General features: G+C 32.2%; 2 protein-coding genes across 4 annotated transcripts; both read left to right on the forward strand.

Moving 5' to 3' along the window:
• Positions 1 to 1,301: 1,301 nt before the first annotated feature.
• On the forward strand, positions 1,302 to 6,987 carry LOC126715086 (serine/threonine-protein kinase PBL36-like). Of its 2 annotated transcripts, none has more exons than XM_050415520.1 (6): positions 1,302 to 1,835; positions 2,593 to 3,002; positions 3,140 to 3,275; positions 4,124 to 4,260; positions 4,339 to 4,462; positions 6,284 to 6,987. In XM_050415520.1, exons 1-6 carry the CDS (start codon positions 1,643 to 1,645, stop codon positions 6,799 to 6,801), a joined length of 1,518 nt encoding a protein of 505 aa, XP_050271477.1. In that variant the 5' UTR covers positions 1,302 to 1,642; the 3' UTR covers positions 6,802 to 6,987. The 2 variants fall into 2 exon arrangements, with proteins under 2 accessions (XP_050271477.1, XP_050271478.1); XM_050415521.1 differs by having other exon boundaries at positions 1,310 to 1,835; positions 2,617 to 3,002.
• Positions 6,988 to 13,597: 6,610 nt separating this feature from the next.
• Positions 13,598 to 17,463, forward strand: LOC126715088 (hypersensitive-induced response protein 1-like). Of its 2 annotated transcripts, none has more exons than XM_050415523.1 (6): positions 13,598 to 13,807; positions 15,158 to 15,355; positions 15,718 to 15,838; positions 15,912 to 16,003; positions 16,098 to 16,194; positions 16,805 to 17,463. In XM_050415523.1, exons 2-6 carry the CDS (start codon positions 15,167 to 15,169, stop codon positions 17,164 to 17,166), a joined length of 861 nt encoding a protein of 286 aa, XP_050271480.1. In that variant the 5' UTR covers positions 13,598 to 13,807; positions 15,158 to 15,166; the 3' UTR covers positions 17,167 to 17,463. The 2 variants fall into 2 exon arrangements, with proteins under 2 accessions (XP_050271480.1, XP_050271479.1); XM_050415522.1 differs by having other exon boundaries at positions 13,599 to 13,801.

Genomic DNA, 17,463 nt, shown 5'->3' on the forward strand with positions numbered 1-17,463 from the left:
ATATTCCAACCTATTAAAGATTTTTCAATAATGACTAATGTATTTGTCAAATGCATCCTAATCCTAAACCAGTGCTATTTCTAAACGGTTTCTCATATTATTGCAGTTGTCACGGTTTCTTCGCAATTCACATTAATTATTAGAATTAGCACATAAAAAGTTAGGGCTTAAAAAAAACACCATAAGAGCATAAAATTAAATGTTAAAACTAGTTGTGTTTTTGAGATTTTTATATATTAGTCAAATAAACCAAATAATAAACTAAGTGAAACAGGCAAATACTCTTAACTTCGAAAGTGTTTTGTCATCTACATTAAAAAAAGAAAAAGATAAAAAAAGAAGAAATAAAAGCAATGCTTTAATTTTATTTTAAATATATTTGAAAAAGAAATGCTTTTATTTTTTAAAAAATACCTTTGAAAGTGACGTTTGAAATAAGTTTCAAAGACCACTAAAAACATTATTTCTTGAAAGGATTAATTAGTTTTTTTATTTTATTTTATAGTTTTAGTATAGTTTTATTATGATCATCTTCAAATAAGATTGTCATGACCAATTCTCATAATATCTCTTTGTATAAAAATAAAAAAACCCATTAATTCCAAGTTACCTCTAATCTAATCAATCAAAACATTAAACAGGAAAAAAAAAAAAAACCTTTTGCACCTCCTCTAAATACTAATTACTTCATATAGCACTTCACAATACTTAATTGAAGTATCAATTGAAATTATTTAGATGTAAGGACCAAAGGTTTTAGTAAAAAAAAAAAAAAAAGTGCCTGCAAAAAACAAAAACATTTCACTTTCAGTTCTTTTACTTAACACTTTATTTAGGATCATCTACCCCTCTTGTTAATTTGTTAATTGAATATATAAGAACAAACAAACACAGAGCAGGGTTCATGCAGCAAAGTTAAAACTTAAAACTTGGCTTTTGTCCTCTTACTATTGGAGCTTCCTAAAAATATAAATAATACAACTCTATCTCTATCTAATAATTATCTTCTTTTTTTTTTTAATAAAAAAATGAAGTTTAAGTACGTTAAAGTGATAAAGTGGCATATAATCACTGGTTTTATAGGAATCCAAATCTGTACAAGGTGAACTTCAAAAAAAAAAAAATCTGTACAAGGTGTAAAATATCATACCCTATACTAAAAGAAACAATTTATTGAAGTACTACTTTGGATTTGATGACTTGGGAATATGCCAAAGGTTACTGTTGTCAGAGACAGTGACATCTCTCTTTCTCTCTCTATCTCTCTCTTGCCCAAACTGCCCGTTTTCCATGTTCCAAACTGCCCAAACTGACCGGTGTTGGAACTCTTTCCCTCTATCTCAAGCACCCTCCTTTACCTGTTTCCATGCCTTCTTTTCTCTTTCTTCTGTGAAGACCCTTTTTATGAGTTTTGACTAAATTTTACAACTGGGTCTTGGTTGGTTATTTCAGTTATAACCTGTATCTGATATTTGTCACATTGTTTTGTGAGTGTTCCATTGGTTTATGTAGGCATTTTTGGTGGGGTTGAGTGATTTGAAATGAAGTTGTTTGAAATGGGTTTTGCATGTGGATTTGATATTTGAAATCTATTTTTGGTGTTGGGGTATGAGAGTTTGATTATATAAGTATTTTTTTGAAGATGGCTTTGCAGCCTAGTGAAATTAAAGAGGAGGTGGCTTTGGATGTGGGCAAGTCAAAGAGAAAGAATAAGAAAGATGGGGGAGAGGTAGCTGAGTCTGGGTGTTGGAGTAGCACTTTCAAGTTCTTTGGCAGCTTATTGTCTTCAAAATCAAAAGTTGATAGCTCCTTGAGTGGCCCTACTGCTCATTCTGGTAATCCCATGTTTCCTTAATTTGTTTTAGTTGGTATATATATACACACAAAATTTCTCTTTGATGAATATTGCCTCAGGGTTGAAAATAAATAAATATTTTTTTATTTGCTTTGCTTATTTTGATAGATCAAGTTAAGATGCATGATAAGTTCTTCTGGATGTTGTGGAAATATTGGCTCTTCAGATCTCTTTGGATCTAAAGATTTATTAATAAAAAACTAAATCTCCTAAAAACATGTATTTTTCAACTTGTCCATGATTTGCATATTTCTGTTTTTTTATTCATCAATATTTGGGTGTGGGGGGATTCGAACCTGGATGTTTCCAAAGGAAACACCGGGAGGTGCCAGTTGAGCTACAAGGTCTTGGCAAGATTTGCTTATTTCTATGTGATTGAAAACTATACAATTTTAATAAAAGTTTATTGTTTCATCGGCAATGGTATTTGAAACAATTAGGCCATATCATGTAAAAATTATTCATTTTTATGTTTTTCTTTTTGTTTGTCCTTTTGACAATTATTTTTGTTCGGTCAAGCAGCTGCATTATATTGTGATCAACAACTAGTTAGGCGCATATTTAACTTTCTCTGATTTGGTTGCTTGATTGCAATTGGTTGATCTACCAGTTCCAAATTGATGAAGCAATTAACTTGCATGATGTCAGTCCTATGCTGGTATTATATCACATAGCATACAGTATGAGTTTCCCAGAAATTGGTGCATCAAATTCTAAATCCTGATCATTCATTGAAGTGCATTTGTCCTTTTCCAAATCAGTGGGGAGCAATTTTGTGAATGAGAAAAGCAGAGACCATCCAGTTGCTTCAGTAGGGTCCTCTACAACAACTAGCAATACAGATGGCACTTTTTCTATTTCCAAATTCAGTTCTACATCAACGTCGAAATTAAGTATTTCTTCAACATTAAAATTTAGTGAGGAACTTAAGGTTTCTTCTCAACTTCGGAAGTTCACATTCAATGAGCTAAAGTTGGCCACAAGGAACTTCAGACCTGATAGTATTCTTGGTGAAGGTGGGTTTGGTTGCGTCTTCAAAGGTTGGATTGAGGAGAATGGCACTGGTCCTGCAAAACCTGGTACTGGACTTACGGTTGCAGTCAAGACTCTCAACCATGATGGACATCAGGGTCATAAAGAATGGCTTGTATAAACCCTCTCACATCCATTATTTGTTTCTCTCACTATTTACATATTTGTTTTGCTAAATGGTAGATTGTAGACCACATACAAGAATATTATTTCTTTCATCTCCATTATAACTTTAATTTTTTTGAGTTGCAGGCTGAAATTGATTTGCTTGGTGACCTCATCCATCCTAATTTGGTTAAATTGATCGGTTTCTCCATTGAAGATGATCAAAGGTTGCTAGTTTATGAGTTTCTGCCTCGGGGAAGTTTGGAGAACCATCTTTTCAGAAGTATGGGACAAATACTTTATTTTCTTTAAGAAGTCTTTCTGCATCTTGGATATCTTTGGTTGATCTTAAACTAATCCATTGTGAAAATAGAAAAAATCTAGAAGTAGTTGACATGAACAATGAATCGGACATACGAATTCAATTGGAAGTTTGCTTGGAGAAATACCTTGTGTTGTAGTTAATTTAGTCTTCAGTGGCAGCACTTTGTGATGTAATTTAGTTTTAATTACAAACACAAGTGTGTGATTAAATTTTGGGTGATCATACATTAAAGTATAATACTTGTCTGAGACAAACCAAGTTAAGAACCTCCAATTGCATATTAAATACATGTATAATGTGTGATCAAATGAAAGAAATGCTTAGTTTGAAGGTTTTGTGACTATCCTAGTAAAAAAGAAGTAATATTGGTAGAAATATATATCTCTTATAACAATTATATCTAGGGAACAGTCATCCCTAGATTAAAAAGAAAAACCAGTTGAAGGTCCGACATGTCCACGCACTGCTCTGACCCTGTTGAAAAGATCCTGTACTGAGATTTATTATAGGTTTTCTTTTGTTTTGATCTTATATTAGCCCAAAATCTTTATTATTTGCATAAACAATTACTAAAGGAGGGCAATGAATTGGCTATCTAGAATTTTCTCACTTTGTGAACATGGACACTTTCAGTTATGGCTAGAGTGACACTGGCAATTGTTATTGAATTTGTTTGTGCTGCCATTGAGATCTTGTACATGCTGATACATTGCGTTCATCTTGTAATATATATTTGCTCTTGGGCATTTTTATTTGTATTCCGGATGTTTAATGTAATCCTGCAACAACCATGTTAAATTCTGCAGGGTCCCTGCCTCTTCCTTGGTCTATCAGGATGAAAATTGCACTTGGTGCTGCAAAAGGCCTTACCTTTCTTCATGAAGAGGCTCAAAGACCAATCATATACCGTGATTTCAAAACTTCTAATATTTTATTAGATACGGTATGTGACTAAAATTATGAAATATCATTTTACTCCCTATTGCTATTTTATTCTAAAATATAAAAAAATTATATTTAGGATTACAATGCCAAGCTCTCAGATTTTGGGCTTGCCAAAGATGGTCCAGAGGGAGACAAAACTCATGTATCAACACGAGTTATGGGAACCTATGGCTATGCAGCTCCAGAATATGTCTTGACTGGTGAGTGTGATTAAAGTTAGTGGCATGGTAATTGTTGGTGCTATTGTTTCCTATACTGCAACTACCAGTTGATGTTGTTCAGTGAGTGCAATGCATGTCTCTAATATGAAGGTCAATAGATATATATGAAATGTTTTTTTTTCTTTTATATTTCTTTTTTTCCAGTCTTTCAGAAAAATCATAATAAGTAAATGTTTTGTCAAGCTATTCTATTTGACTATTTTTTTATAATACAAGGACTTGATCCAATTGCAAGAAAAAGGGAGGGAAGAGAAAGAAAGAGGAGGGGGGGCGTCACTAAATCAATTCAAGATGAAGGCCCTTGGTATACGTTGTTTGTTGATATAGTTTTAGTGGATGAAACTAGATGTGATGATAATGTCAAGTTAATAATTTGAAGGGATGCTTTAGAATCAAAAACCTTTTGGCTATGTAGGATTAAACAGAGACAGTGTACATGAAATGTATGTTTAGTAAAAGTAAAAAAGAAAGATGAAGGGGTTGTAAGTCTTGCTATCTTGGATAAATAATTCATAAGGATGAAGGATTGAAGAGGATGTGAATCATAGGATAAGAGTAGGATGGATGAAGTGAAGAAGCATGTTATGAATATTGTATGATCATGGAATACCTATTCAATTTAAGGGAAAATTCCTATAAGACTATTATAAAACCAGCAATCTTCTATGGTACTGAATGTTGGACTATTAAGAAGTAACATGTTCATAAAATTAGTGTCAAAATGAGAATGTTGAGATGCATAAATGGAAATACAATAAAATATAGGATTCAAAATAAGGAATTTATTCTCTTCATGATGGGGGTGATCCCTGTTGATGGAAAGATGAAGGAGCGTCACTTGAAATAGTTTGGTCATGCGTAGAGAAGATCAATTAATGCACTAGTGAAGAGAGCGAGTTGTTTCAAGTCAAGGGAACTAAACAACGTATAGGAAGACCAAAAATAACATGAGTAGTAGTAAAAAATGATGCATCAATTAAGGAGGTGACAAAGAGAATGATTTTGGATGGATAAAATGACGGAAAGAATACATGTGGCCTATCTCAATAAGCCTGTTGAGGAGTCATAGCCAACCCTGAAGTTTTAGGACTAAGGTCTGGTTGTCATAGGTATAGGGCTGCAAACACTTAAAAAGTATTGTATATGGAAATATTGTAGTATAAGTAGCTGTGGGTTCTCAGACTTGTGTACCAGTGAGTGTTTCATTTCAGAGGGATCATGGGCTCCGAATGATAGTCTGGAGCATGTGAGATTATGTTAGATATAAAGGTAGAAAGCAGGATTAGCTTAGGAACAAAAAATGGGAAAAGGGGTTTTGTTAATGAGGATAAAAGAGAGGTGGGTGAAACTTCCGTGAACTTTGGTAGTTACAGTAATAACCACAAGCAAATACTAGTGGAGGAGGTGGCATGGTGGCTGGGATGGCACAAATCTTTTGAAGCAAGCAGAATATCTGTTTATGAATTCTTCTTCATTAAACTAACATATTTTTTTCTTATATCAAGAGTTCATTACACTGGTACAACACTTGAAGGAATTGTTCTCTTTCACAAAAGGTCTGTTGATTTATAATATATGGCGAGGGGTGCAGTTTTTGAAGGAATTACCTATAGAAGCAGTTCAATTTTTTAGGGTTGCTTTACTTTTTATCTTTTGCTAAGCAAGGGTTAATTTACTTAAGTAAATCTAACTGTTATTGCCTTTCAACTTTAATACCTATCTAAAACCTTGTATGAGTTGTAGATTCTCCTTAAAAATATGACTTGATGATGCTTAAGTCTAACATAATGATTGGTTTAGGACATCTGTCATCAAAGAGCGATGTGTACAGTTTTGGAGTTGTGCTACTTGAATTATTGACTGGCAGAAGATCCATGGACAAAAAAAGACCAAATGGGGAGCAAAGCCTTGTTGGATGGGCAAGACCGCTTCTTGGAGACAAGAAGAAGTTGTATCAGCTAATAGATCCTCGCCTTGAAGGTCACTTCTCGATTAAAGGTGCAGAGAAAGCTGCCCAGCTTGCTGTCCGGTGCCTTGGCCGAGACCCTAAAGCCAGACCTAAGATGAGTGAGGTTGCTGAAGCCCTAAAGCCTCTGCCAAACCTCAAGGATATGGCCAGCTCTTCATCTTTCTTCCAGACCATGCAAGCTGATCGTGCCAGGTCAAACTCAAATGCTGTACATGGAAATGGATTGCGGGCAGCATCTAGACCAAGGAATGGACAACCAATGAGGAACTTATCAATTATAAATGGTCCTCATGCTTCTCCAAACCCTCATTCTCTCCAGTCTCCAAAACCAAATGGAAGAGAATCATAGAATTAGTCTGTCTTTTGTATGTTATATATCATTGAAAGAGTTTTTTTTTTGTTTTGTTTTTGGCACGTCTGTTGTATCTTGTATATGTTGGATTTGTAATTTAGTCAAGCATGGAACTGTATTCTTTCTATAAGCCTACTGCAATCAAAATGAGCAAGAGAAATGATAGAAAAATGGTTTCAAATTGGGATTGACAATGCATAATTAGTTGCCAAATAATTTTGGAAAAATTACATTTTGATCCAATAGTTTAGAGGTGTAACAAATTAAACAATGTGGTTTAAAGTGACAAACTAAATTTCATTCCATTTAAGCCGAACTGGTGTCATGAGTTTAATATTGGTAGAGAGAGTTCAATTTGTAACCTTTTCATTCGCAACCTCAGGTTTAATATGTTACCTTTACAATTATAAGGTTTACACCCCTATATTTTTAAGAATGTAATTTTCCCAATATTTTTTTTCCTGATTGTCTGTAAAAATCTAAAGACTCTCAATTGGGCTGCTTCAATGTGGACTTCAACTTGCAATACCAAATGAAGCCCAAGATGATAAACGAATCCTTTGTCAAAACAGGCTTTGTATATATGTTTTAAAGGGAAAACTAGTTTTGAAGAATGCTCTTTGGTTATTATACCTTCAGAGTGCAATGCAACAAATGTGAAAAGCAAAATTTCCATTTTTGTGTTGTATTTTGATGTGGGGAGGTCACCTTCTAGGAAATTTCTTGGTGCGTGACTTTCAATTATATCTAAATATCAATGCCAAAATCATTTGTGAATATTTTAGTACCATCACAACAATAATGGAGCACCAACAGGCTACCCACTCTATCCATTTTGAGGTAGTTAGTTTTGTATCACAATCACCATGATTGAAGCACTGACCAACAAAAGACTTTTTCTTTCTGATGGGTTTATCCCCACATAGTAACTCTTTTGGAAATCAACATTTCACAGTGACATAGTGGGGGATATGTCATGCCATGGCCTGCACTAGTTATTTTCCATGTCTTTCTAATCTCAATTCTAATGATGGTGTTTGAAGTGGAATTTATATGGTGTCATATAGTCTACAAACTTAGTTTGAGGTAATATTTAGGCAGCATTGGGGCTGTGAAGCGTGAAAAATCTAGAACACTAGCTTAGTTTGCATAGGACTTACGGGACTTTTCTGTAGTGTGTTAGCTTGAGTTTAGTCACTATAAGTCACCATCAGTCTGTTACTCACGCTGAGAAATTTATTCAATATTCCTAGAATACCTTATCTTGCATAAATGATAGGTCTTATCATGAACTTAATTATTAAAACCTACACAAGCTGGCTCTACGGTATAAGTAATTGAGGCGGTCATTTAAGACTCCAAGTAAAAAAAAAAGCTTCCTAATTTTAATAAATAGGGTTACTTTTTTTATTGTAATAGTATTAATTAAGCTCAAATATTAGCCAATAAATAAGATATTTTTTTAAATAAAAAAAATGTTATATTCACAACATCTTTCGCAATTGTTTTACTATTAATCCTAAGTGGCAGGTTGTTACAGACTATTACTGGTTGTCAAAAAAGTAATTTCATTGATGGGTTTAAATTAGAACTAATAACAATTTAACACCTAAGATTTGTTGTCCAAATGTTGTTAATGTAGCACTTCTAAAATAAATTAAAAAATACAACATAAAAAATTTCACAATATTTTTCACAATAGTTGAGTTGACAAACTTTTACTAGTTCTCATCTAGATCCACCGCTAATATCACTTTTTTATTTATCACTATCAATCTATCACATCAATAGATGTGAAATGTTTTGTCAAATTTTTTACCTATAGACTTTCTAAAAAAAACTTCTACTGCGGTTCATGTTAATTACTAATTTTACATCTAAAACAAGGTAATATAGTTTAAGTTTAAGTAATATATATATATATATATATATAATATAAAAAAAGTCATATTTAAATATATAAAATGGCTTAATTTAGCTTAGGCCTCTCAAATGTATCAAGCCGTCACAATTACGTAACAATTATGTAAGACAGATACTAAATAATTTCTTCTCCTGCATCAAGCCAATCTTAAAAGTTAAGACTATGGCACGTATAGCTCATATTTATTGACAATTCAGCAGGATATGGGTTTTTTTTTTTTTTTTTTTTTGTGAACAGGAGATGGGTGTTGAATGTGTATTTATCACAGCTATTTAATTTGGTTGTCTTGACCCTTGATCTTTACAAAAGATAAGAGTGCCAGATTCTCCTCTTTCATAACAAATATATTTTTCTTCAGTCACATGATATTGAGAACACAAATATTTCTGATGGAATTTTGAATCACTCTCCAGCCAATGTCACAACATGTAGTACATACTTGTTCATTGGACATATTATATGTGGTGTGGGTTCCAATTAATGGTGATTGTCCATCTTTCTACTCAAAGTGAAAAATGGTGGAAGGACTTTGCTATGAATTCTTGTCATCATCACCCTCCACTTCTAAGATATTTTTGTCTCATTTTACACATGGATCATTAATTCTATGGTTAAGAACTTAAGATGTAACTTTCATTGATATAAAAATGTATATCTATGTCATATCATTTAAGACTTTTTTTCTCCAAAAAAAAAAAATCATTTAAGACTTTGATCAACTAAACAAAGCATGGTAATTTAAAAAAAAAAAAAAAAAAAAAAAATTAACAGAGAATGATAATTGATAGTATAACACCATGTACACATTTAAGTAAATAAATGAAAATTTAATGTTAAAGTAAGTAAATTGTCTAAATCCAAATAAAAACTACCGTCACTTCACCATTTCCACCACCACTGTCGCCATGGCTTTATTGCCACTTCGGCTACCATTTCAATTAAGATTCAATTCCAGGTTTGAAAAACTGTAAAATGTCCTATAATATAATTTCGACAAAAGAAAATTTATTTATTGAATTAGGATGGCATTGTTAGCTAATTATAACTAGTAAGTTACCCGTGCAATGCACAAATAATACTATAATGTTTTATATAAGATGGTTTGAGAGAATATTGTAAATGTATTATAGCATAATTGTTATATAACTTTATTAGTAATGAGTTCATCATAAAAACAACAGTTATAAATTGCACATACATATTTATTATAATTATTAAATTTAAGTAATGAGAAAGAAAAAAAAATTGGAGGAATATTATAGAATAAAAATTGATATAGAATGTGACTTCTTCTTTCTCCTTAATTCTAAAACAAAATACACATTTCAAACACCCATAGTCATTGTCAATCACATCATTTATAAAACCCACAAATCTACAATGTCCAACCTTAACATCAAAATCGTAATTGCCGTTATCACTCAATATAAAATGCAAGTCCCCCTTCCTTGGTTGTAACCAACTCATACGGGTTAGGATTAGATGAAACATCAATGTTAGAACTAGGTAGGTATCGTCGAAAAATTGAATGTAAATGACATTATTTTTGGTTTGTATGTATTTGACATGAAATGGCATGAAGGACTATGGGTAGGTATATATAAGGGGGTAGAAGTGCAAGAGGTGAAAAATAGTGAATTAAAAAGTAAAGAGTTTTGTGTGTATGTGTAAGGGATGAAAAGTCTTGAAACATTGAACCAAAAAATATTTATTTTTAAATTAGAAAAGTCTTGAAATATTAAACCAAATAAAACAAAAATCAATATTTAATTTGTTCTTATCTCTAATATGACACTTGAGAATATTTCAATTATCTTTGCATAGAACACACTATTTGACAGAATCTCATACATTTTTTCATATGAGATCTTTGCTTATATATATATATATATATATATATTGATGATTTTAGTCCAACGTTTTGTTTCGTTTTTTTGCTAAAGTTTTCCTTTTTTTCCTTGGTTGATTGGTCCGGTATAAGAATGATAGTGGGATGAGGCTAAAGGATGGGGTCTTTGCCCTTGCCCTACATGGTTTTGTTTTGCCCCATCTTCGTTCCACCCCACATGACGGGGAAAATTTTCTTGCCCATCCTTGCCCCACAAGCCCCATCCTGTAAAACTCTATTTCTTGTTAATTTGCTCCATAACTATTACAATTTTTTTTAATAAAACCTATTTTATTAATAAAAATATACTTGAAATTACAGCTAATATATCCCATTAAATCAAACTAATTTTTAGTAAAAACTAAATAATATTATCCAAGTATTTAACAAGACAATCTCACAACAAAAACAAAAATCTCATAGTATTACACATAATAAAATAGAGGCAGCGGGTTATGTTGGGTAGAATAAAATAAACTAATATTGATATGTTTGTTTAAATAGTAGAATTTTAAAGTATGAAAATTTTACAATTATATTTATCAACACTGGGCAGGGTGGGGGCTAAAAAGTTTATACCCATTTCTGCCCTGCAGTGTAAGGCTAAAATCTGACCCCATTCCTACTCCACCACCTTTGCGGGGTGGGGAAAACCTACGCGGGGCAAAGCGGGGAGAAGCAGGTCAAACGGGACAGGGCAAAATTGCCATCGATGGTCTGGTACGTGCTATATTCTTGTAACATAAAAGTTAAAAAAGCTTTTCTAAAATTAAAAAAAATATATATATATATATATTTTAAAGAAAAATTTAGAAAATATATTGAGATAGTCAAAGTTAGTGTAGATTAGCTGCTAAAGCAGTAGTAAGAGGGTCATTCCTCTAACCAAACGCCATTCATACGGTAAAATTAAAGAAGAAAATAAACAAAGAATTGTAACGACTAAGAAAAAGGCGGAAGCAAGAAGAAAAAAAGTACATGCAATTACATGATTTAACTTAATAACCTAAGTTCATAGATGGATCCCCTAGAAGCTATACATCTTTACTATATGATCAAGCATGATACAAAGAACCCCAATAAAGTATATTATATGGGAAAAGTTAATAGATGCCTTAAGAGTATTGGTTTAAATAATTTAAAAAAAAAGTTTTTATGGGAAAATAAAAATGAAGTTGACCTTTTTTTTCTTTTTTATTTTATAACTTTTTATATTTCTCGTGAAAGTGGTATTCAAATTTTCCTATAATAGTTTATTAACAAATGCTCTAAGAACACCTATTAACTAGACCCTACATATATAATAAACCATCCATAAATATATCTTCAATGCTCCCCTCAATACCCATACATAAATATATCTTTCAACAAACCCTCACAACCCATAAGCAGCGATGAGCACTTGCCAGTTGCCAACAATAACATCTATCATGAACCACAGTATTGCATCTTCTGTTAAGTTTGATTGATGTGTATAACAGTATAAGCCATAAGGATACAAATTACAAAGAAAAGTTATACAGATTATGGTATAATATTCATATATTCAATCAAAATTATTGTCATTATTTAAAGTTGAAAATGTGCACAGCTCATTCTTTAAAAAAAATTATTTATGTTTCTTGGTCCACAAGCAACCCTTATTTATTACCATTATAGTTTTTACACCATCCAAGCAGTACCAAATATAGCCAAGCCTTGGGAATTAGGATAGGAGACTATACACAACCAAGATAATAATCAAATGCTCAATGAAGTTCGAACACATTTGTTAACATGGACACGCACAAACACAAACACAAATACAAATAATTGAATAAGCCTCTTTAAAAGCAATAATTATATAATGTATCAAATATATGCATCTTCCACTTTTCCAAATATTTTCCCTAAAGAGGGAAAAACCCAAATATCTTAATCACATAATTTTTAGAAAACTAATTTGAAAGGAAAAAAAAAAAAAAACCTTTTAATTTGTTATATAGTAATTCAAATTATTGTTCATATACGTGCTTTTAATGACTTTATATACGGTTGTTTATATAAATTAAAAAGAAGTACTATGTTCATAACATTTTCACAATATATTCACAACAAATCTTAGGTGACAGATTGTTACAAGTTTTTTTTTTTTAATCTACCACTTAAATTACTTTCTTGCCCACACGTAATAGCCCATAACAACTTATCATTTAGAATTTGTTGTAAAAATGTTGTGGATGTAGCATTTCTTTTAATTAAAAAATGAAATGGTTAAAAACTTAAAATACACCTAAAAAATGATTTGATAAAATAAGTTGAAGAATATTCCTTTAAATCAGTTCACGAAAAAAAATTCAAATTAATTTAGACAAAACTCAATACATGTACGATTAAAAAAAAAGTAATAGTACTTTATAGCATAAAATTTTTATGAAGTCCAACATCATCATAAAGGTGTGTCATACCATAACTTAAAAAGTATTGTAAAGGAACCATAATTTAGAAGGCTAATATGTCACATTAAAAACATTGTTATTTTTATTTTCACCTATGAAAACAAAAAAATTCATTTAGTTTTCTTTACCAAGCTATACAACCAAAAAAAAAAAAAAAAAAAAAAAAAAAAAAAATTCCATACTATTTTCAGTAATGTAAGAACTTTAACTAAGAATCACTAAAATTAATTTACGCGTAGACATAGCCATAAGAACCCAAAAATAAAAAGAAAACAAGCTAATTATTGTTACATACTCACTTAAGTTTACTTGAAATTATAAGTAAAAAAAAGTAAAAACACGATTTCAGTTATAATAATAATGATGTAATGGAATCGTGTTTCGTGGTGTCTGTATCTTGTACGCACGGCGTGTAACTAATACCGAATATTAAAAAACCAAAAACAAAACAAATAAACAAAGGAAATTACCACTTCAAAGTGGTGGTCCCTACCGAAACAAATATTAACCCAAAATAGGGTGACCTCCCGAGTGATTAAACGAACGAAAGCGAGAGAAAGAAAACAGAGAACCGTTTTTCAATTCTCTCTGTGTGTCTCTGTCTGTGAGCTCTGCTCCTCTATATATATATCCAGAATTGGGAATCGTAATAAATTAAGTTTGGCACATCAAAATTCACAGCTCTTGTGAATATCTATATCTCTGTGTCATCTTCAGTTTTCGCTGCTTTCCTGTTTTCTCTGCAAGGTATATGTATGTCTCTCTCTTCAATTCTATTTCATTTTCGTGTTTGATTGCTGAGAAAATATTTGGGGAATTTTTTTTTTTTTCAAATTTCATTGCTCTGTTACTTTTTAAATTTATTTTGGTTATCTCTCTCTGTGATTTTCCTTTACTTTGATACTTGACTTCTCTTCAATTTTGTTTCATTTTCGTGTTTGGTTGCTGAGAAAATTATAGGATAATCTTAGAGAAAACTCAGAATAGTCACTTCATTTTTTGCACCTGTTCTTAAATTTCGCTTCTATTATTATTATTTTACTATTATGAGTATGCGGTATTGGTTTCTGTTTGGTTAGTGAGAAAAGAAGAGGAAGAGAAAAATAAACGAAATTGAGTTGGAGTTTCCTGTTTTGTATTTTTTGAATAGGAAGTTGTTATTATTATGTATGCTTGAGGTTTTGGTAGGCTTTGATTTGTTTATTTATTATTATTTTCCTACACTTTCTTCTGAAACAAACAAAGTTTTAGGGTTTGAATAATGAAATTTTTGGTTTAAAATCAGAGGAAATAGGTGTATTTAACCAGAAACTAAACTGAAGTAGTTCATTTTTTTTGGTGAATCTGTTATTTGGTTGCTGAGAAAGCAGAGGAAAAGAAATGACAGCTGAACCAAGGTCTTATGTGAACTTTTGCTATTTGTTTTCAGAGAATGAAAATTTTAAAAGTCTTTTTAGAGTTATAGTTGTGTTAAGATGCTGAGAGTGAGTGAGGTTTTTCTTTGCTTTTAAAGAAATAAAGTTATGATTTGATTTTGTAAATGTTAGTACACTCACTGTTTGGTTGCTGAGAAAACGGTGGAATAGAAAAGATGAGAAAAGAAAACTTTGACTTTAATAATATGCATTGTTGTTTTGTATTCAATCATTGAGAATAGTGAACTTTGTAAAGCCAATTAGATATTGGTTGCTTATGTTTCACGTTTTGGATACTTCCTTTTCTCTTTCCTTCAATCAATCAGAGGCTAAAGCTTGAAGGGTGCTTTTTTACCCAAAAAAAAAAAGGAGGAAAAGTATAAATAAAAATTTCTTTGTACCCATTGTTAAAGTTGTCATCTAGTTGTTGGAATTAGATTAGTTTCTTTGTACCCATTGTTATGATAGCCAACAGACTATGCATTCCTTATCTAATTTGAAGGAAAAGTATAACTAAAAATTTCATCTGAAGCTAAGACTTAAGTAAATTTGAGACAAGATTAGGTTTTCGACATCCCAGAAAGTTAGAAAAGTTTTGTTGATTACTTCTATAGTCAAAGAGTGTGAGATTGGATTAGTGCTCTTTTGGTTTATGAATTTTAACTTTTTTCATTAATCTTACTTGCAGAATTTAAGTATGGGTCAAGCATTCGGTTGTCTCCAGGTGGACCAGTCAAATGTGATTATCAGGGAACATTTTGGAAAGTTCGATGATGTGCTGGAGCCAGGGTGTCACTGCCTGCCATGGTGTCTTGGATACCAGGTGGCTGGTGGACTCTCATTGCGTGTGCAACAACTTGATGTTCGATGTGAAACAAAAACGAAGGTGTTCATCTTCTTTACTTTCAATTTCCTAAATGATTCGATTTGAATCCCATACATGTTGTTGTCAGTTGTATATTTTTTTCTTTATAGCCTTTGATCAAATCTAAGTTTCATCTTCTATACAGGACTGTGAAATTGAAAAATAGAAAATGGAAGTAATAGTTTTTGTCCAAATTCGGAACTATTTTGTCTTTACAATTTAGATTTGAATTCAGTTGATATCTCTCTCTCATCTTATTCTTCATTTTCAATAAAAGTTTGTAACTTCTAGAAAAGGGAACGTATAATATGTGCATTATTTTAATTTTGAGTAATATATTCTAGTTCATTGTGATCAGTTGGCCAATAATGTTTACTTTTCAGGACAATGTCTTTGTCACTGTGGTTGCATCTGTTCAATATCGTGCTGTGGCTGACAAAGCATCTGATGCTTTCTATAGGCTCACCAATACTAGGGAGCAGATTCAATCCTATGTGTTTGATGGTCTGTAAGACTCTCTCTAGTGCTTCAGTACTTTCATTTTCACTTGCACAGCTAATATGTTTCATTTCTTCAGTTATTAGGGCAAGTGTGCCGAAATTGAACTTGGATGCTGTCTTTGAGCAGAAGAATGACATAGCAAAATCTGTGGAAGACGAGCTGGAAAAGGTAAGTTAATCTTCTATTCTTAAAAAAGAGGGATTGGATTGTTGTGGCCAAGCTGTTTTCAGAACTCACAACAGCTTTCTTTTATACTTTACAGGCCATGTCCACTTATGGGTATGAAATCGTCCAAACACTAATTGTAGATATTGAGCCTGATCCCCATGTGAAAAGAGCAATGAACGAGATAAATGCAGGTAACATATGTTTCAATTAGTTGCACCACTATAAAGGATAAAAATTATTGTATTTCTATACATGTCCTTTCTTGGACTTTTTTGTTTTCCACGATTACAAGCATGGATATGTATGACAGGTGCATTTTCGCACTGGCATGTTTGCTTGCATTTTTTTTTTTTTCCCATTATTACTTTATATCACCCTTGAAGCTTGTTTTTATCACTGAAAACACCCTTGACTTAAGGTAGTTTGCTTTATAATTTGATCATGTATAGTATTTTGGAAAATTGTTAAGTTGCTTTTTAATGATAGAAGGAGAAAACTTAGATAGAGTTCCTTAGGTATTGTACCTTAAAGTTCCCAATTAAATACAACCATGTGAATGTATTGACTAATGCATCACAAAATTATCGTCTTTCTCCAAGGAAAAATGTTAAATTGTGAAACCTAAAGTACAATACTCAAGGAATTATACTTAGTGTTACCCATGATAAAATACTCTTGGATTCCAAATAATTTGGAATTCTCTTTTTTTTTTTTTTTTTTTTTTTTGGGTTATAGATCCTTGTGTTTAATTATGTTAGTGGCTTAATCCTTGTGTAATGCATTTTGCTTTTGTTACAACAGCTGCTAGAATGAGGGTGGCAGCAAATGACAAGGCAGAGGCAGACAAAATCTTGCAGATCAAGAAAGCTGAGGGAGAAGCAGAATCAAAGTACTTGTCAGGGCTTGGTATTGCTCGCCAGCGCCAGGCCATTGTTGATGGGCTGAGGGACAGTGTACTTGCCTTCTCTGAGAACGTGCCTGGAACAACTGCCAAGGATGTCATGGACATGGTGCTGGTTACCCAGTACTTTGACACAATGAAGGAGATTGGGGCATCCTCAAAGTCCTCCTCTGTGTTCATCCCACATGGGCCAGGAGCAGTCAGAGACGTTGCTTCACAGATCCGAGAGGGTCTTCTTCAAGCTCAGTCTCTCAAGAGTTGAAGACAAATATAAGCTTGGCTTGGATTTTGCCTACGAACTCCATATCAACAAATTTAAGCTTGGCTCGTGATTTTTTACCTACGATGAGTACACTAATATAAGTTTGTTGGATTAACTTGATGTGTGTTTTGCTGGATTTGTATTTTACTGCTACTTATAGCAAGACCTTTTATAATGCTTATGTTTTAAATTTGTCCTCTTTGATAACACATCATTGAGGAGGTGGTGTATAATTATGTTAATGGTTGAAGGATATTGTTGATTTCTACTATTTAAATTGTAGCTTTCTTACTATAA

The sequence above is a fragment of the Quercus robur genome, chromosome 2 (assembly GCF_932294415.1).
Source record: "Quercus robur chromosome 2, dhQueRobu3.1, whole genome shotgun sequence".
Classification (NCBI taxonomy): domain Eukaryota; kingdom Viridiplantae; phylum Streptophyta; class Magnoliopsida; order Fagales; family Fagaceae; genus Quercus; species Quercus robur.

Coding starts and splice junctions, on each gene's coding strand:
- LOC126715086 (XM_050415520.1), top strand. CDS start 1,643: ATGGCTTTGCAGCCTAGTGAAATTAAAGAGGAGGTGGCTTTGGATGTG. Junction 3,276..4,123: donor GGAGAACCATCTTTTCAGAA/GTATGGGACAAA, acceptor TAAATTCTGCAG/GGTCCCTGCCTCTTCCTTGG. Junction 4,463..6,283: donor TCCAGAATATGTCTTGACTG/GTGAGTGTGATT, acceptor TGATTGGTTTAG/GACATCTGTCATCAAAGAGC.
- LOC126715088 (XM_050415523.1), top strand. CDS start 15,167: ATGGGTCAAGCATTCGGTTGTCTCCAGGTGGACCAGTCAAATGTGATT. Junction 15,839..15,911: donor TCAATCCTATGTGTTTGATG/GTCTGTAAGACT, acceptor TCATTTCTTCAG/TTATTAGGGCAAGTGTGCCG. Junction 16,195..16,804: donor AATGAACGAGATAAATGCAG/GTAACATATGTT, acceptor TTGTTACAACAG/CTGCTAGAATGAGGGTGGCA.